Here is an 18,846-nt window from a genome sequence, read left to right on the forward strand (position 1 = left end):
CTGTTTTCTCCTTGGAAACCCTCAGAAAATGAAAAATAAAATTAACAAGCAGAAAGCATGTCACATTCAAAAGAGCAAAGGAAAGACATGTGGGTGAACAATTTGACAGCAGGCAAAGCATCTCCAATTTGGATTGTCCTAATGCTTACCTGCTTCTAGAGAGAATTGACCTTGTTCTATCCTTACACTTTGCTGAGTTAATTAAGGTGCTATTTTCTGGGCACCCTATAATTACAGCTGGTTAAAGCTGCAAGAGACCCCACAAGGTTACACTGCTCCAACCTCTATATTTACCAGTGAGAAAACGAAGATCTGGAGAGGTGAGGTGACTTGCCCGATGTCACAGAGCTTGTTAATAGCAGAGTGAAGAGGCTCCAAGTCTCCTGACTTCTGTCACCTCCATAAACTGCAAAATAAACTTGCAGGGAGGGAGAGCATTTCAGAATACCAGCAAAGCCACTGGTCTCTTGGAGAGGCACCTCTGCTAGGAGAGGCCTAAGAGCACTCTTGCACCCACAGGATCCTCCAGGCTTTCTCAGCATACAAGAGCCTCCCTGGTAACCAGTCTGACACAGCAGCAGGAAAGCTCAGTTAAAAGCCTGATGAAAGCCACAACCCAGAGGCTTGCGAAATACATTCCAGCTATTATGCTTTCTGGCCCAAGTAACTTGGACTTGCAACAATTTTATTGAATTTTTATCTGGAAATACTTAGAATGAACTTGGCAAAATGCTAGCTAGGTGAGTTCCTATTATGTGAAGATGGCCCTGTTGGGTCCTGTTGTTAGGGGGAAAAGGCTGTCCCAAAGCAAATTCTATATAGGCTTTGTGGACTCCACCCCCACCCCAGGTCAAAGCCAAAGACACTGGGAACTCCAAATCCCATCACCACCAAAAGGAAGGTGGCTGGGACCTGAGGGTGGGGTTAAGCAGCCAGGTGGATACAAAAGGCAGACACGTGGGTTTTGGGGTCTCTCCATTTTTGGGCTCTCGGCCAGCTCTGAGAATGACTTTGGGTTTCCAGGTCGTCGGATCGGGTAGGACGCATTAAAGACTTTATTTCCCTATTTTCTCCCTGAGTTGTACATTTTCCTTCTTTCTTTTTCTCTTGTAAATAAACCTTTTATTAACCCTTTTGCGTGTGTCTGTAGTAGAGTATTCATAAGTCCCTTTAAAGCGCGCGGGTGAGGACCCACAGCCAGGAACCCGTTTAATATCGGGGTTGCTCTATAACACTGTGACACAACAGAGACAAAGGAAAAGTGCTTTGAAGTTAGGGACTTCCTCTGGCCTTCAGCAGAAAGACAAGAAAACCTCAATAATAATATGATCTTTCAGTTAAGGATTAAGAATATTTTATGAGGAAAATTTCCTTAAGAGCTGCACTGTTAATTTTACGCTGGTTTTTTGAATACTTTTAAAACAAAAGCATACCACAAATTTTGTTTTACATATACTACTATTACTACTCTTTTACTGCTAAGTACTTTGTCTTCTCTGAAGTAATTATAAGTGTCCTAGTCTTTGGAAATGGAGAATAATTCCCCCATTTCTGTGTCCTTGAAAGAAAGGACACAGAGTGGAGTGGATGAGAAGAAAATGGAACAAATACAACTGTCATTTGAGTCAATCCAATGCAATTTTTTCAACAGTCATCCTATGGAAAGATTGCCACATGCCAGATACCGAGCAGGGGAGGCATCTGTCCCTGGCCTTAAGGTAGTGGGTACAATGGACAGGGAAACAAATCACCATACAGTGTAGGGAGCACCATAACAGATGTATGTGTAAAGCACACTGGGTCCCAGCTAATGAAGTAATTAATTCTGCAGGGAATGAGCGGCTAAGGGTAGAGTAAAAAGAAAAAAAAATCTAGAAAGGAAATAATAATGGTACTAAGTTTTCAAGAAAGCATGCCCAGATGAACAAAAGGGGAAGGTATTTCAGGTAGAGGAAATAGGATTCCCCATGATTGAGTTAAGGGTACATGTATTGAGGGCCTCCCCGGTGGCGCAGCGGTTGAGCGCTGGGTTGCGAAGCTGCCCGCGGCCTCTGCGGCGCCGGTTCGATCCCCAGCTGCTCCCCAGCCACCAGAGGAGGGTCCCACATGGCGCGCAGACCTCTCCTGCCGCCCGCTGCTCCCCTCAGCAGTGTACTTCGGTCCTTCTGCCTGCTCTGCTCCCCGCTCTGGCTCTGGTGAATTCTCTCGCCCTCCCGTGCTTCTGACTGTACCCAGTGCTTGTATAAATAAATAAATAAAAAAAAAATCTTTAAAAAAAAAAAAAAAGGGTACATGTATTGAGGGAACAGCGAATAGCCTGGTATATATAGTCTGATGCTAGATTTCATGGCCAAGTGGCTGCATACACAACCAGGCAGGTAGTTAGAAACACATGGTAGAGGCTTTTTTCCTGACCTGTTAAGTTCAGACTTATAGCTGTAGGTAATGGAAACCATAAATTTTTTTAAGCATCTAAAATACATGATTCAATTTCACGTAGCACAGTATGCAGCCATTTCCACTATTTTCACAAACCCAAAAGTAAATCTGTGCCCATGAAGCAGCCACTCCTCATTCTTCCCTTCTTATTTCCTGTTTTTCCTTATTTCCTTAGTTGTCCTTATTCCCATATAGCATAGGTCAGAATAGGCTAAAGAGACGTGTGTTTCATTAAGATGGAATAATACAAGACACTGTCTTTTGTCTCTGGCTTCTTTCACTTAGCATATGTTTCCATGGTTCATCTGTGTTGTAGCAGGCATCAGCACAACCTGTTTATGGCTGAATAATGTTCCATTGTACCCTTATAACACATTTGATTATCCAGTCATCAGCTGATGGACATTTGGATTCTATCCACCTTTTGGCTAATGTTAATAGTGCTGCTGCAAACATTCACATAAAATATTTTATTTGAAGGCAACTATAAACCAGAGACATTCTGTAGGGGTGGGGGCGAGAAGGGAGTAGGATCAAAACAGGGGTGGGAAGAGCACAAGGGACCATGGCAATAGTTCACTGGTGAATGGGTGGTGGGAATTTCACAGGGACTATAACCAAGATGAAAATGCATACATTAGGGGCCTCCCTGGTTGTGCAAGGGGTTAAGACACAATCTACTAAGTTCTCCACAACCACAGTATCACAAGTTCGATCCCTGGCCAGGGAGATACAATCATGGTGCAGCAGACCTCTCCTGACTGGCCCGCTGTTCCCCTCAGCAGTGTACTTCTGTCAATCTGCCTGTTCTGTTCCCTACTCTGTCTCTGGTGAATCCTCTCACCCTCCACACATCTGGCCTGTACCCCAGTTCTTGTATGCATAAATAAATAAAACTTAAAAAAAGAAAGAAAATGCATGCATTGTACAAAAATGAAAAATGATGTAAAAATATATAAAAATAATAATTAAAAAATAAATAAACAAAATATTTTGTTTAAATCCTTGTTTTTAATTCTAGGTATATTCTTAGGAGTGGAATTGCTGAATCACTTGGTAAATCCTGTGTCCAAATGATTGAGAAACCCATCAGATAGAGATTTTTAATCAAAGGAAAGACATGATAAGATTGTATTTAAGAAAGATAAGGGTACCTAATAGATATTTAAAGAACCAAGATCCCTTTGAGATGGTTACCCCAAAGACCCGCCAAATAGCTGTTCCTTTGCTCCTTCTTGCTTTTTTTTTTTTACTTCCTGCCTGCTCACTTTTTTTTTTCTTTTTGAACCTCCGAATTGGCATGCAATCTGGTGGTCCAAATATATGTCCACCCACATACCTCGTGGCTCTACACCATCTTCTGAGGCTTCTGCACTAAAATCCTGCTAGCTCAGCCCATCTGTAAGCAGTTCAGATTGTTTTCTTGCTTATAATTCTTCTTGCTTTAAAATGGTATTGAGCTTTAAGAAATACACCTCTTGGTTTCAAACGAAAGGTCCAAGAGGAGTGTAGCAACTCTACCAGGAGACTCAAGATGCACTCAAGTGGTTTGACCAGAATATTCCTGCCGAGATACCAAGTTTCACACTCCCCCTCCATTCCTCTCCTCCCAGCAGAATCATGCACCAGTAAATAACAGCTTCCATGGGTGACCTTCCAGGTTTGTTATTTCAAAACAAACAATTCTTAACACAAATTTCAGGGATGATTCAAGCCCAATACAGACACAAGTAAAGTGGCTTTTCTTCAAATAAGAATGGTTCATGTCTCAAAGTTTGAATATGTGCCTCTCTCAGCACCTCAGGACACAATAATAGCAGAGTGATTTGCTACTTTTTTTTCTCAAAGTCCTTATAGTTACAGATGCACTTAGATGTTGTAACTACTATAGTCAAGGGTTTTGCAATGGATGGAAAGGAAATATCCTGTTGTTGCTGTTGTTTCCCTCCAAGAAATTAAAACAAGTCATATTGTGGGGTGGAGATTTGACAAAACATTCTGGCTTAGGGATGGGGGTGGGGTAGGGGTGGGGGTGGGGATAGGGCATGTTCAAAATAATGATCTCTAAGAAGCTCTTTCTGGAGTGCACTGGACTACCTTTGGGGACAGGGATAGGGTGGGGGAAACAATGGTTGTGCATTTGGAAAGCATTGAAACACTGACCTCACCAATCCAGTGTGTACTAAATTTATAGCAACGATCTTAGAGTACATTATTATGACCTAAAATAGACAATCCTGAACATGCTAGATTTCATTTTTAAAAGTGCAATTATAAATAAGCCTCCTTAGAAAGAGACATGCAGGCTCTGGGTCACTGGAGATTAAAGAATTACAAACAATTCTTCAAAAAGCAAAGCACCTCACTTTCAGAACTCTTCCATGTGCCCATAAAGGGGTAAGGATTATGTTGAGCTGAAGGCGACTGAGAAGTAGGTACAAGAAAAGTTCTCTACCCTCCTCCTATATGCCTAAAAGCAGGACATAAATTTGTAAAGGTGCCCCCCACTGCCCCTTCCTCTCTACCACAAAGGACAGAAGTTAATCACTGGAACAAACTCTGGACTCTTATCAGCCTGGAGAAGAAACTTGAGGAATTTACATTTTTAAAAAATTGTTCAAACTAGCCCTTACCTGCAAGTGCTTTCCTCCTATATTTGCCTGCCCACAATTTGCCACCCCTAGAAACTCAAAATCCTTTTCTTTCATCTTGTCACTTTTCTAAACATTGATTGTGTTTTCTTTAGATGCTATTTAAGCCCAGGTTCTATCCACCATTTGGATAGAATTTGGAGTCATTCATCTCTGAGTGTTTCGGGTATGCATGATGCACATTTTTCAAACCTTGTTTTTCTCTTATCTTTTGTCAATCTAATTCATAGGGTCCCAGTCAGAGAAGCTAAGGGCATGGAGAGGAAAGAGGAGTTTCCTTCACTGCGCCCATCAGGGCAGGATGTGGAGAGAGAACACAGTAAATCTGGAAATGCTGGCAGGAATCTGGATTTTCCTCTCCGTCCTGTTCCAGCTCTGGAGTGACAGCAGGCAGGAGGGGACTGCCATTTGGATTTCCCTGCTGTGGCCGGCACTATGGTTGTGTACACAACAGCCACACTTCCTGAGCTAACAGAAGCCAGATTTTGTCCAATGTCAGGCAGCCAAAAGCTTGTTGGGGAGACCAAGTCCTTCCCCGGCCCCTGGGTGTGGGTTTGGTGGTAATATGATTGGCCAGAAGAAACCATGATAATCCCACTCCACTTTCTGGGGACTGGTTTTAGAATGGTCATGTGACATATCTCTAACCAATGAGACCTGCAGCATGCCTGCAGGGAGACTTCTAGACAGTTATTGTAAAAAAAGAAAAAAAAGTTCATAAAAAAGGGGCATGGCCTCTCCTGCTTTCCAGCCTTTGAACTGCTGTGGTGTGAGAAAGTGACACTCAGCCATGCTGTGACCAGGAAGAGAAGCCTGAAGGCAAAACTATCCATGTTGGGACCACTGAAGCTCAACAGCACTGAATCTTTAATTAACCAGCCCAGTGTGGGCTTCCTCCAGACTTCTTCTTACAGGACATAACACATTTTCCTTGTAGGTTAAGCTTTGTTTATTTGGGTTTCCTGTTATTTGGCTCCAAAGGCCCTTAACTGATAAACCCACCTACATTAGTAGATGTTTATGAAATAATTCATAAAAATTGCAGTTGTATAAATTAAACCCATAACCCAAATTATAATGTTTCACACCTAATCAGAATGCTGCTATATATACCTGACTTTTTCAGGAACAAAAACAACTCCAGAAAACTATAAGAGAATACTCGGCCAGGTTAAATATATATATATATCTGCCTGCCATTTTATCCTACAAATAGACCAGAACAAAGATAAAACATGCTATAAAAACACCCATGCCACAAATTTCAAAAATTAAAATCTAGGGCATATTTTTAAGAAGCACTCAATATCCCCCCATGGTGTAATCAAATATTGCTGCAGAATCATCTGTATGTGTGTGTTAGAACAGGCATTACACAAAGTGTGATGCCTCTCCGGCTCTCCAACAGATTTATTTCAATAACGTTGTCATATTTGGAGGACATACAAAACTGTGACCTTTTATGATTTCTTCTGTCATTTTGTTAACTTTCCCAAATCAGATGTTCTGGGACGGTTCCAAAGACTAATAGGTAATGAGACGTTTATATAGCTTTCAATTTCTAAATCATAATGGAGGGATAGGATTGGCAGCCCTGAAACACCCTTGCTCATAATGTCCATCAGCTCCCCCTTCCAACCCCCATCCCTAAAAAATACACAACTTGGATAAAACCTCCACTCCACTCCCAATCAGACTCAATCTCTAAGCCTCTTCTACACAACATCAAAGGGCCTGCCCTATCCAGACAATAGACTCTGCTTTATAAATTGAAACTGATTTGAGACTATGTCGATGCCACATCCCTTCCCCCAAGTCATTCCCATAATACCCTTTCAGAGAGAAAAGGAGGGAGTCAGAAGTGGAAAACCAGGAAAGCCTGTCACTGGCAGGACTCTGTGGAAATCATCCATTGCGGCATCACAGTGTAAAACTCAGGAGAGAATCACAGCGCCAAGTTCTTTTCAGCTCTATGAATCTTTGACTCTACATGTGCTTCCTAATTTTCCTTTTACCAATTTGAGTTTCTTTCAGAAAGAAGAGGTAACCCTTGAGAAAGAAAGGAAGAAAATACAACACGACTTTGATGGCTTCTTCAGCAAACATCTTCCAACTGGCTATGACTGCTGAATAGGAAGTGGTTTCCCTGTGTCTCTTGTTTTGTTTGTTACAAACACCTGAACAAAAAGATAGTATTTTCCAGAAGCATTCATGTTTGCAGTCACTGTGGCTTTTCCTGACACTCTTTAGTTTTAGCCTCTCTTTATATTTTCAGTGTTAGCTAGTTTGTTTTTTTTTTTTAAAGATTTATTTATTTATGCATACCATTGCTGGGGCACAGGCCAGAGGTGTTGGGGGGGGAAGGGGGGGGGAGACGATTCACCAGAGACAATAGCAGGTAACAGAACAGGCAGATTGACCGAAGTATACTGCTGAGGGGAGCAGAAGGCGAGTCAGGAGAGGTCTGCTGCGCCATGTGGGTTGCTCCCTGGCCGGCTGGAGATCGAACTCTAACTCGTGCTGCAGAGGTTGTGGACAGTTTCATTGGTTGCGTTTTAACCCCTTGCGCCTCAGGGGAGGGCCCCGATGTGTTAGCTAGTTTTAACTTGCTTCTTCCAATACTTCCATTGTCTGAACACCAAAGTTTTCTACAATATATTAGATGCTAAGGATTATATCACCTGGACTAAGTGATTCTTAAGCATGAGAGTCATAAAACAAAAACTTAGCTCCAAATGGCCTTCACTCAATTATTCCAATTGGCTGTTATGGTTTTAAATTTTCCCCACTACAGTTTATCTTCTTCTAAGTCGAACTGTCACACTGATGACCTGTTTCATAATTTTCAATCACATGCAAGCGATCCACCCTGTTTTTTCTTAGGATAACTTCACTGAGCACCATCAGTGTGTCTGAACAGATGAACATGTTTAAAATCCCAAGACAACTGTAAACATGACTGTAAGTAGTTTTCAAAATTGTGAGAACTTAAGAAATGGCATTCGATTCAAATTAACCAACAGCTACTCATACCTACTCAGACACCTTCCTCACTGTTCTGGGTGAGACTAGGGAAGGCACAAGCCCACAGGGCTAGGACAGTACCATGGTCCACTTCTTTTCCATCACTTAGTAATATTTGTTTACTGGTTGTTAAGTGAAGTAAATGCTAACATCCCTTATGCCAAATAAAAATTCCTTAAAATGGAACTTTATCACTCCTTTATCACTCCCTACCTCTGCTCCCCCCTACCCTGCCTGTTCCACTGCCATACACCCTAAGTTTGCAGTCAGTGCAAACCGAAACATCAGTGTGGACTTGCTATTGAGTGACCTGTTTTAAAAAGACAATTAAGCCTTCTGGAATTATCTATACACTCAGAATTCCTCACTTTTATTTCTGGAGTTTCTTCCCTGTCTATCTGCATAATGTCAAATAACTTGGAGAAACCAAAAGGGAACATATATACCCTTTAGGTCCTTAGAGGAGAAATGCGTTGATTGATTTTTACTTAGGAACAAAATATTAAAAAGTATGAACACTGCGGGACATCCAGCAAGTTACAGAAATTAATTCAGTGTGTCCTCAGTAATTCAAGATAAAGGAAACTAAAATATGGTTTGCATTGTTCCCCTTTTTTCACTTGCTAATGCATTCCCCGATGGGTGTCCCCATGACATTATTGTTTGGTCTGCAATCAGCTTATCTGGCTGAGTTACAAGAAAGATGGAGTACAGCATGCAGTTTCCCCGTTACTCTGCAGCAAACAAAGGCTGTCATGTCAGCTTCATGACGGCGCTGCAGACGCTCATGCTCCTAGAAGTTCAGTTACATCCTTTTAGTTAAAACTTGCAATAAAACAGATTAATCACAGCAAGCACTTGTAACCACAGGAAACACTATAAGAAAACAAAACGAAACAAAAAAAAATAAAGACTGTTATACATTTTATCAGGTTTTGAAGATAAAGTCCATTTTCTATTCACAAATGCCTTTGAGTAAAACAAAACAAAAAAAAAAAAACCTTTACAAGCAATTGTGCAAAGCTTCAAACAATATAAAATGGCATTTATTTAAAAAGTAACTACAGAACAGATTTTTAACCCAGAGTCAAATCTACATGATTAAGATGATCTTCCCTGAAAGATTCTCCCAAATACTAGGCTTTGTTTTAATTCAAAAGAGACACATTTGGTATTTGTATGATTTGCCAATCTTCCAGTTTGTTTTCAACTTTTTCCTTTTCACCAGTTGTTTATACAAAGAGGTGAGGAAAAAGGAGGATGACCAAATCTGATGGCTTTCACTCTTTTAACTAGCAAATAACACACACACACCCCAAAATGGGCCCCAGAAATGCACCCATTGAGTATCAAAGAGGAGCAGTGCAATCACTCTGAAAGATAAGGTGATAACCCACAAGAAAGGTGAGTTCAGGGAATAAGGAAACAGTAAATCCAAGATCATGACTTGCTTGGTAAAGGTCAATAATCTGGAGTATAGGGCACTGCAGGCATACACAGAGATGAAAGGAGAGTTCATTCTTGGTAGCTGTTGAGAAAATTTATGACCCACCTAAATGCCTGTAATGTTCCCACTCCTCACGGTCTCCGATTTAGCACTGGCACTGGGAGTCTCAGTTACCCCCTCAATGAAACAGGACATCCACATGCTCCCCCAACAAAAGCTTATCTTCTATGGCAATCAAGAATACTTGCAATTATGAGCAGTCTGTCTGATGGGATTTGAGGGCTCTTTTTGAGCTTTGAAGAAGAAAAATCAGTAGGCTAAGGAAAAGAAAATCACAGCGACTTGGGTATAATTGAATGTGAACTTCCTAAGACCTAGCAAAAACTCTTCGCTTTTCCCCTCAAGGCCATTGTCAAATGTTATCCATGGTGGATATAAATGTCATTGATTCCGGCAATTCTGGTCACAAACTATTTAAAGCATCATCCACTTGTATGTTTATAAATTACTTTAAAAAGATAATTCGGGCGTGCAGACATAGAGGATGGAAAAATGTATCTTTATCTGATAGCAGAATTGGCAGGTAATAATTTAATTTTGGCTCACAACAACCTTCAGGAGTATTAGCAATAGAATGTGTTGAAATACAGAGGCGCACACTTGGATCTATTCAACCTCAATATAGTGTGGGACAGAAGTACAAATCTGGAGTTGTGTAGTATGAGCTGGCAATTGTTTAATCAAAAGGAGTCACTTAAGGTCAGGAAAGATATCAAAATAAAATGACTCTTCTTTGCTCCTCTGTGCAAGCTGAATGTGTGTGATATAACACTGCAGTGGGAGACCCATCATAAATTTCAGCCATACTAGGAGAAATCACTCCTTCCTCAGCCCAGGTGACAGACTTGGCTCTGCTAATGAGCAGTAAGTGACACAGGTGAGCATGTACATGTGGAGGGTGGGGGGCGGTGGGGGGGACAAACAATGCCTTAGAAAGTGGAGTGGAAATAGTTAAACTTCTATTTGTGTCTATTTATCACAATGTCCTTTTAGAATTTACCTTCATCTGTCTTATGTGATGTACATGTTATTCCAGTTCACGCACATAATTTTAAGAAAAGTAAGTATCAATGACATAGAGTGATGCTCACAATTTTGGAGACCACTTGCCTGAAGAAGTAAAGAAAGAACAAGGAAGTCTTAATGATATCCCTAGCACCCCATAAACCGAGCAGCATCCTCTGGTGCAAGAGAGGGTCTGAGAATACTATGTGAACTAATGGGTCAGGGAGGAGAAAACTGTGGTAGGGGAAGCCTCTCAGCTTCCCTAGATATACCTGCTCTTGGGAGATAATTATTCTAATACAAATGATACTTTGGTCTACAAATGAGCTGAAGAAAATCATCAATCTATTTCTGTGTCAGGTAGAACTTGGTGGGTCCTGTACAGACTATTAATTTCATGGAAAATAAGCAACAGGGGAAACAGATAAATCATTAGCAGAGTGAAGAGCAGACCCAATGAATTTCTCCCAATTCTACTTTCTTTTTCTCGCAGAGAGCAAAATGACAAAGTATTTATGTCCCACAGCCTTTGATATCTCTGTTTATCTCATTAAAGGAAAAATGCTTCTGAAACCACAAGGACATGTTTTATTTTAAGTTTCAAGAATTCAATCCCAGATGATTTACACATGCTACCATTATGCACACAGAATAATAATAATCCTCACATTTCTGAAATTCTATCATTTTTAAGTTCATAAAACAAAACACTACAATATGTATTTCCTTTTGTTTATTACAGGCAATATGTAACATTAAAATTTGATTTACATAAACAAGGTACATATATTTGAAAAGTAATTGCTGTTTTTAATGAAAAATTTTAATTAAAAAATAAAAAATATTGATGTTAAGGCTAGCAGAACAGTTGGAACTTTCGCAATAATCTCAGTGACTAATTCTTCTCCAAAATTAATTTCTCCAAAGTTCTACATAATGTATTCATAAGCCTCATCAATGTTTATTTACTGAAGTTAGTGTTTTCAGTAACTAAAATAGGCATTATATAATGTTTCCAACTGAGTCTCCTTCCATCTGGCCTCCTATTTTACTGTTCATCTAAAAGTTTAAACATAAGAATCCTGCTTCGAACAGAATAGTTGAGCATTGCACAAAGGATGCAGCACTCCATCACTTTGCACTGTATTTTCACTTATCTGCCTTCCCAAAGTGCTCTTGGGCTCTAGTCAGAAATTCTTCTTATAATCTGCTAAGAGCAGTTACTATATCATCCACCACCAAATAACTCCACTACTTGATATAAAAGCTCTATGAGGTTAGACATTTTTACCCATTTTGTTCACCCCTATATCTTCTATACCTGAAACAATACCTGACACATAATAAATATTTGTTCAGGGAGTAAATAGAGGAATGAATGAAAGAAAAACCTAGCCTTAGGTCACCTCCTCTCATTTCCTAGGTTTCTTATGTAATCTATGCATTGCCCACCTGCCTTGCTGGCTTTCTGTGATTTTTACATAGAAAGGCTTCTTCCCAGCCCCGGACATTCCCAGTGGCACAGAGGAGCCTGAGGCCCTATCCTTAAAAGTTCATTCTCTCAAGTTTCTAACACAAGACTCCCCCAATCAGGCTAGTCCTCGAATTGCCGGTTGGAGGACAACTTCATTCACATTTTAATCAAAGATAGTCCTTACTTTTACCAGCAAGGTTTCCTTAGCATCAAAAGTTAGTTACAAGAAGCACTACATGGAAGAATAGCTTAGAGTAATTTACCAACTCAAACACAAAAGAACCTTCACCTATATCATAGGCTTTCAATGGGCATTTATTACATTGGATAATAAATCATGGAAACACAGAGTGAACCTAACATCTCTGAAGTATTTATAAGTTCCCATGATATCCTGGTGGGTAAGATTATGAAATGTGGATTAGTCAACACAATGCTAGTAAGAAGACTTCCTGCCGGAAAAACAGGTGCTGGTGAAATGGTCCTTTGTCAGCCTGGTACATTAGCACAGGATTCTAGCCCTGGTTCTAAATGGGTTTATCATTAACTTTACCTCCACTCTTATTGAAGATCCTGGTTGGAGTAGCATGGTTGGAATTCTAACCAGGACCTTTAGGGTCACTCTGGGATATATAATCTTAATGAAAGAATAAGAATCAGAATTTGATGATTTTCACAAATACTTGACCCACTGAGATCAAAACTTTTCTGGCTTATGTTATTTCTCTTAAAGAGGTTAATACTGTACATTTCATTTCTAAAAGAATCCCTCATTGTCCACAGTGAATGTTTCCATCTCCTCTACCTCTCTCAGAAATACTCGCCTGGTCTCTAGGAGCAGGAAATAGGAGTGCAATGTGAGGATGCTTTCCAAATTATTTTTTTTAAAGATTTATTTATTTATTTATACAAGCACTGGGTACAGTCAGAAGTGTGGGAGGGTGAGAGGGACCAGAAGCAGAACAGGCAGAAGGACCGAAGTACACTGCTGAGGGGAGCAGGGGGCGGCAGGAGAGGTCGGCGCACCATGTGGGACCCTCGCGGGGGATCTAACCAGAGCTGCAGAGGCTGCGGGCAGCTTTGCAGCCCAGCGCTCAACTGCTGCACCACCAGGTGAGTCCCGCTTTCCAAATTGTTAACCCTGCATTCCCCTCCCTGCAATTTCCACCTGGCTTTGCCTTCACTGTCTGCTAAAAGAAAGATTAACTTCTTTTTCTCTCAAAGCTCACCAAATACACCACAGCTCTTGTGCCTATTTTCCACCTTTTCCAATTCGCTAACTTGAGTCAACTTTTCTTCATTTCTAGAATTAAAATGTCTAAATGTTGAGACTCATAAATAGGGCTATTCAGAGGGGAAAAAATAAGAATGGAACTTGGGACTCTAGTTATCCAATTTTTTTTTTAATTTTATGTCATGTCAATCTTTAGTTATAAGTGACTCACTTAAGAAATTCATACCACAGCCACTAATGTCAGATGCCAAAACAAAGGTGTATACCTTATACCAGTGCCAAAATTTTCTAGTTGTTCATTTCACCCATTCATATCCCAGATGATGACACTGAGATCCAAGTTATGTAATTAGCCCCAGTTAGAGTTGCAGCAATGTTGAAAGTACTTGAGGCACTTCTGTCATTCTTCCAAGCAAATTATCATCTTATAATGTACCAATATCTGTCACTTCCTCCAAATTTCTCATTTCTTAATAATGTCAGCTCATTAACTTCCTGCAAAGCTAAATTTACATTGTTATTAATACAACAATGACAGATGTTAGAACTACAAAATTCCTTAAAGCCTTCCTTCTACCATAGACAAGGAGACCGAATACCAGTCCAAGGAGGTCTGGATAATTGTTGGAAGATGCGCTGCCTTTAGCAATAGAGCCCGTGTCTTCTGATTACACCTAGAACTCTCTAGTGTTCTGCACAAAGGATTAGCTGAACACATTGAACATTACAAATCTGAGATTGTTTTAATCTAAAACATGTGCACAGACTAGAAAAACATGGTTCTTTTAACTAGTATGTGAAGTCTGTCTTATGGAGCCACTAGACAACTATTTGACAGAAAGACTACAGAAAAAGCAAGTTAGAATAGTAGGTGGGAGGTTGGCTTTAATGACCTCTAATGTTCCTTCCATCTCTAGGATTCTAGACTACCCAGGCACCCATGGAACTTCCTGAGGTGGAGAATGTGCAATGTTCCTCTCCTGTCATTGAGTTGAACTCTGCTTTGCTGTTTCAGGCATTATTCTCTATTCAATTTACATGCAATCAAATACTCTAGGCATAGAAAGAATGTAAGGAAATGCAGCTCTGTCATTTCTAAAGACAGACTACACTGCTTAGCTTTCAAAATTGCCTTGCCTAAATGAACATTCCATAACTGAGCCTCCAAATTCAGCTTTTACAGTTTGTTCATGTACTATGCTACTATCAAAATTAATTATGCAGCATCTTCATGAGGAGAAATCAGATTTGGATGCAAGTAAGGAGAAGAAAGAAAAAGGCACATTTCCCAAAGGCAGGTTACTGTATCTCATTCCCCCAAAAGCCTGGAGTCCTTCCATACTCAGACAGATTTCAGATGGCAGTCCCCAGCTGAGTTAGCCATGGGAAGAAGGAAGTTGACATGTTTGGGAAATGAAGAATATGCCAACTAACAAGACTGTAAAGGCCAAAATGTTATTAACTCCCTCCTTTCTATGCAATTCCATTTCACACTGAAATTCCACAAAAATCTGTTCTTTTGCTTTCCTGAATGGCAACTAAATATTAAAATGTTTAATATGAGACTTTTTCTTTTTCTGCAATAATGAATACAAGGGAAAGAAGGGTCTTTTTTTTTTTTTCATTTCAGAGAAAAGGAATGTATATTAACTGTAGAGTTCTAAAAGAAGGAGCTTCACCAATAGGAGTGTTACATTGAATATTTTTACATGAGTGAGATTACAAAAAGGAAATCAATCTGATTACTCGAATGGGAGCCAGGTCTGCATAGATCTCAGAAAAGGAAATTGATGATCTACAACTCAGTGCCAAATAACACCACACCACCAACAAACACAACCTTGCAAGGAATCACAGACCCCAGAGAGTGATTATGGAGTGACTCCAAGCGCAAACCCGGAATGCTCTACTTTAAAGGGCTAGGGCGAGTCCCTCCCCTTCTTACCCTCAAGTGCCTAGACCCCGAGTGGTAGGGAGGTTGAAAAAACAAAGCAGAGGTGCTATTTGCCTTCAGTTACATCCACCAATGAATTAATGTCATCTTGAGATCTAATTCACAGGAACCCCGCACTTGGGGGCTCCTCAGGCCTCCTCAGCTCTGGCCTCCTCAGCTCCCGCCAGGCTGGGATGACCACGCCAGTTTGTCTGATACCGGTACCAGCACAATACAAGAGAAAGCCCGGTCCCTCCTCTTCTAAGGCTTGCACCACTTTTCCTGCAAAGATCTCTCTAAAAGGAAACACAACTTGAGGGAAGGAGCTGGATGGGGAAAGGTCAGGTCTTTTTGACTGTCGCCCTCCTGGGAGCAGCGTCAAGAAAAATCCACACGCGTTCCCAGTCAGGCAGGTGTACAAAGACAGTGAAAGACCAAGGGAATGGTGGTGGGGGGGGGGAGATGGAATGAAAAAATATGGGGGGTCGTCGGGTTAAGCGCAGACTTGAGAGAAGGGGGGAAAGGAAGAACAGGTTGAGGGAGAAAGAAGAGTCTTGGAAAGAGAGAAGAGCCGGGAGAGCGGAGAAATGGGGGGCTTGGGGGGGGGGCGAAGGGTATCGATAAAGGGACAGAGATAAAGAATGGGGGTGGCTGGGAAGGATGCAAAAATGTGCCGGCGCGGAGCGCGGGGCCGCGGGGACCGGCGCGCGCCTGGGGAGCCGCGGGCTGCGCTCCTCGCGCGGGCGCCCTGGACGCGGGGCGCGCCCGCCGCTCACCTTTCAGGATGAGGGTGTCGATGTCCCGGTCGATGCCCAGGAAGTAGCACTTCCTCCAGAGGCCCGAGTAGGTGGCGAAGAGCGGCCGGCCGCACTCGGCGTCCAGCCCGCCGAGCCCCAGCAGCGAGCGCCAGGACTCGGGGTCCGCGCGCCCGGGGCCGCCGGGGAGCAGCCGGCGCCCCAAAGGGGGCGAGTCCCGCAGCGGCAGGTGCGACAGCGGCATCAGGCGGTTCTTCTGGTCCGGGGGGTCGGCGCCGGCGCGGCTGCGCTCGCAGCTCTCCTTGTGGCGCCGGGGGTCGGTCTCGTACCAGTGGTCGGTGAAGATGGCCGTGACGAGCAGCCCCAGGGAGCAGAGGCTGAGGCCGAGGCTGAGCGCCGTGACGAGCGCCCGCGGCTCCATGGCTTCCCGCCCCGCCGCAGCCGCCGGTGGGCTCGCGCGCCGCCGCCAGACACAATGCACTTGGCCTCGGCTCTCCGCCGCGCTCCCTCCCGCTCGCCCCCCCTGCCCCCCACCTCCCTCCCGCGGCCTCCCCGCCCTCGGCTCCCAGCCCGCGGCGCTCCGGGCCCCTAGCTCTGCGGGCGACCGCCCCCCGCCCCCTCCCGGACCCCAGTCTGCTCGCCCGCCCTGCCCAGCGCCGCTCTCACTTTCTTGTCCTCCGCCTTCTCCCCAGCCCCCGCGCCGCGCTCGGCACCCCCTCGTCCGCTCACTCCCTCGTGTGCACCCCACCTCCGGGTCTGATCTCCGGCCCAACCTCCAGCGACCCCCCTCCCCCGGCCCCTTTTAATCCTCCCTCCTCGCCACCTTCACTTTTCTCGCTGAGCTCCTCTCTCCCCTTAACCCTGTCCCCACTTCACACTTACTTTTCTTCAACTCTTCCTCCCTCGCTTTTCCCCATTCATTTTGTCCCTACATTTTTCTGGCTCTGCGTCCCTTTATTATCCCTGCGCTGGACTCGGCGCTTCTCTCCACCTACCCCAGAACACACCACCTCCCGCCCGCCCCCTCCTACGACCTGACATCAGACTCAGTCTTGTCACTTGTCCAGGTGGATTTTGATCGGTGTCCCGTTTTGTCCCCAGAAGCAAAGCCCATCCAGGTCGGCGGCGTGGTAATATTTAACTCTTTGGACTCTTGATATGGAGCTGAAGACCCTTTCTCCTGTCTAAAAGATGCAGCCTGCTAGAACCATTAGCAGCAATCTCAGACACTCTCTGCCTCTCACGGACCCACTGCAACATCTAAGCCTCCTCGGGGCTCCAGGCACCACCAAATGTCACTGGAAGGACAGAACCAAGGCCAGAGAATTTTCTCCCTCTTTGCTTCAGCCAGCTTCAGAGATGGACTTCTTTTTCCTAAACCACCTGCCTCTCCCTCCAGAGTGATAGCCTCCTGGAATTTCTAGAAGAGCAGAGGATCAATAAGCCCTTGCAATGGCACCTGCTCTGGGAGGTGAATAAAGAAAGCCCCCAGTAATAAATCAAAGTAACGATTTATTACTTTCCTCTCCTGCAAGTTTCTGGCATGAGTGGGTCAACAACAAAGCAATGCTGCAGCCAAAGCCAACATCTCAGCTGGCTTCTGTTCTGGTGGGACGCTCAGCAGTTGCAGATGTTAATTAGGAGAATGGCAGGAAGTTCACATTTTCTAAAATGAAGAAATGTTAGGACCCAGGGTACTGAAAGAGTTAATTGCTTATGTTGTGAGTCTTACAATGGAGTTACAATACCCTTGTGCCACTTAATGCCCTTGGGGCCATGTCAGGGACACAAAACCCTGCTGCATGAGCTCACGGATGCCAATTCCAGTGTTCTTATGCTATGAAATATTAATGATCAAGAGATTATGAGGCACTCATTAGATACTAAATGTCATTACTTCACAATTTAATGGGACTTATTAATTAGTGTCCCACATCAATTGGTATTAATGTGATTTATATATTTCCTCAGGAATGACATCTGTAAAGGTGGCATAAGAATCTTGCTGGGATTCATTTCCTCACTGTTTGCATCTCCAGAGGGTGTATTTCCAATGAAGACTGTGCAGCTCTTCTGAGCTGTTCAGTTCACAGATAGATCACTTAAGCAAATCTTTCAGTCGTATTGGACCCCGTGCCCATTTCTGCTGACCTGACAATGTGAATTATTGCTTGGATTTTCTCATGGCTTCAGCAAGTTCTATGGTGAGCCCTAGTCTAATTAAGGGAGACAAAGAATTATAATTTTAGTGTTCTTCTCACCTATAAGCTTTTCCTTAACAGGAAACGCTAAGCTCATCAAAGGAGTCTTATCTGGATTTACGCAAAAATGATGAGACTTAGAAGCTTTCTTTTATTTATACTCTATAATATGTGTAAAATCCTAGATCTTTATGGATATGCAGAGAGAATACCATTAACTGTGAGCTTGCAGTTGACATCTGAAATTCACCCAAGTTGTCATTCATCCTTTCATTTTTTAAAAAAAGTCTCCTGAGATAAAGTTGTTACAAACCTTCCAAGTCCCAAGGGAGGGGAGGGGGGTCAAACCATTAGCAATTCCTTGCCCTCTTCTCAAACTCTGATGAAAAAAATGAATGAAAGAACTATTCCCCCATATTCCAGTGTCATCTGATTATCTCCACAAAATAACCCTTTCCCCAACTGGAACAGACAGAAGGAAACCTCTTTTTCAGGCACTTCTATTTAACTTAAAGGAACATAATGTTTCTATTTTTAACCACACCTGAGAAAAGAAAGCAAACACTGTAAAAAAAAAAAAATGATGTAAAATACACATAAATAAAAAAATAATGTTTCTGCCT

General features: G+C 42.7%; 1 protein-coding gene across 1 annotated transcript in view; it reads right to left on the reverse strand.

Moving 5' to 3' along the window:
• Positions 1 to 16,501, reverse strand: part of TMEM178A (transmembrane protein 178A) — a 61,222-nt gene extending 44,721 nt beyond the window's left edge. Inside the window, exon 1 of the mRNA XM_037528177.2 lies at positions 16,044 to 16,501. Within this exon, the coding sequence (XP_037384074.1) occupies positions 16,044 to 16,443 (400 nt within the window). The 5' untranslated portion in view covers positions 16,444 to 16,501. The remainder of the gene's footprint in view (positions 1 to 16,043) is intronic.
• Positions 16,502 to 18,846: the final 2,345 nt, after the last annotated feature.

The sequence above is a fragment of the Talpa occidentalis genome, unplaced genomic scaffold (assembly GCF_014898055.3).
Source record: "Talpa occidentalis isolate TD23 unplaced genomic scaffold, MPIMG_talOcc4v2.1 talOcc4.5, whole genome shotgun sequence".
Lineage (NCBI taxonomy): Eukaryota > Metazoa > Chordata > Mammalia > Eulipotyphla > Talpidae > Talpa > Talpa occidentalis.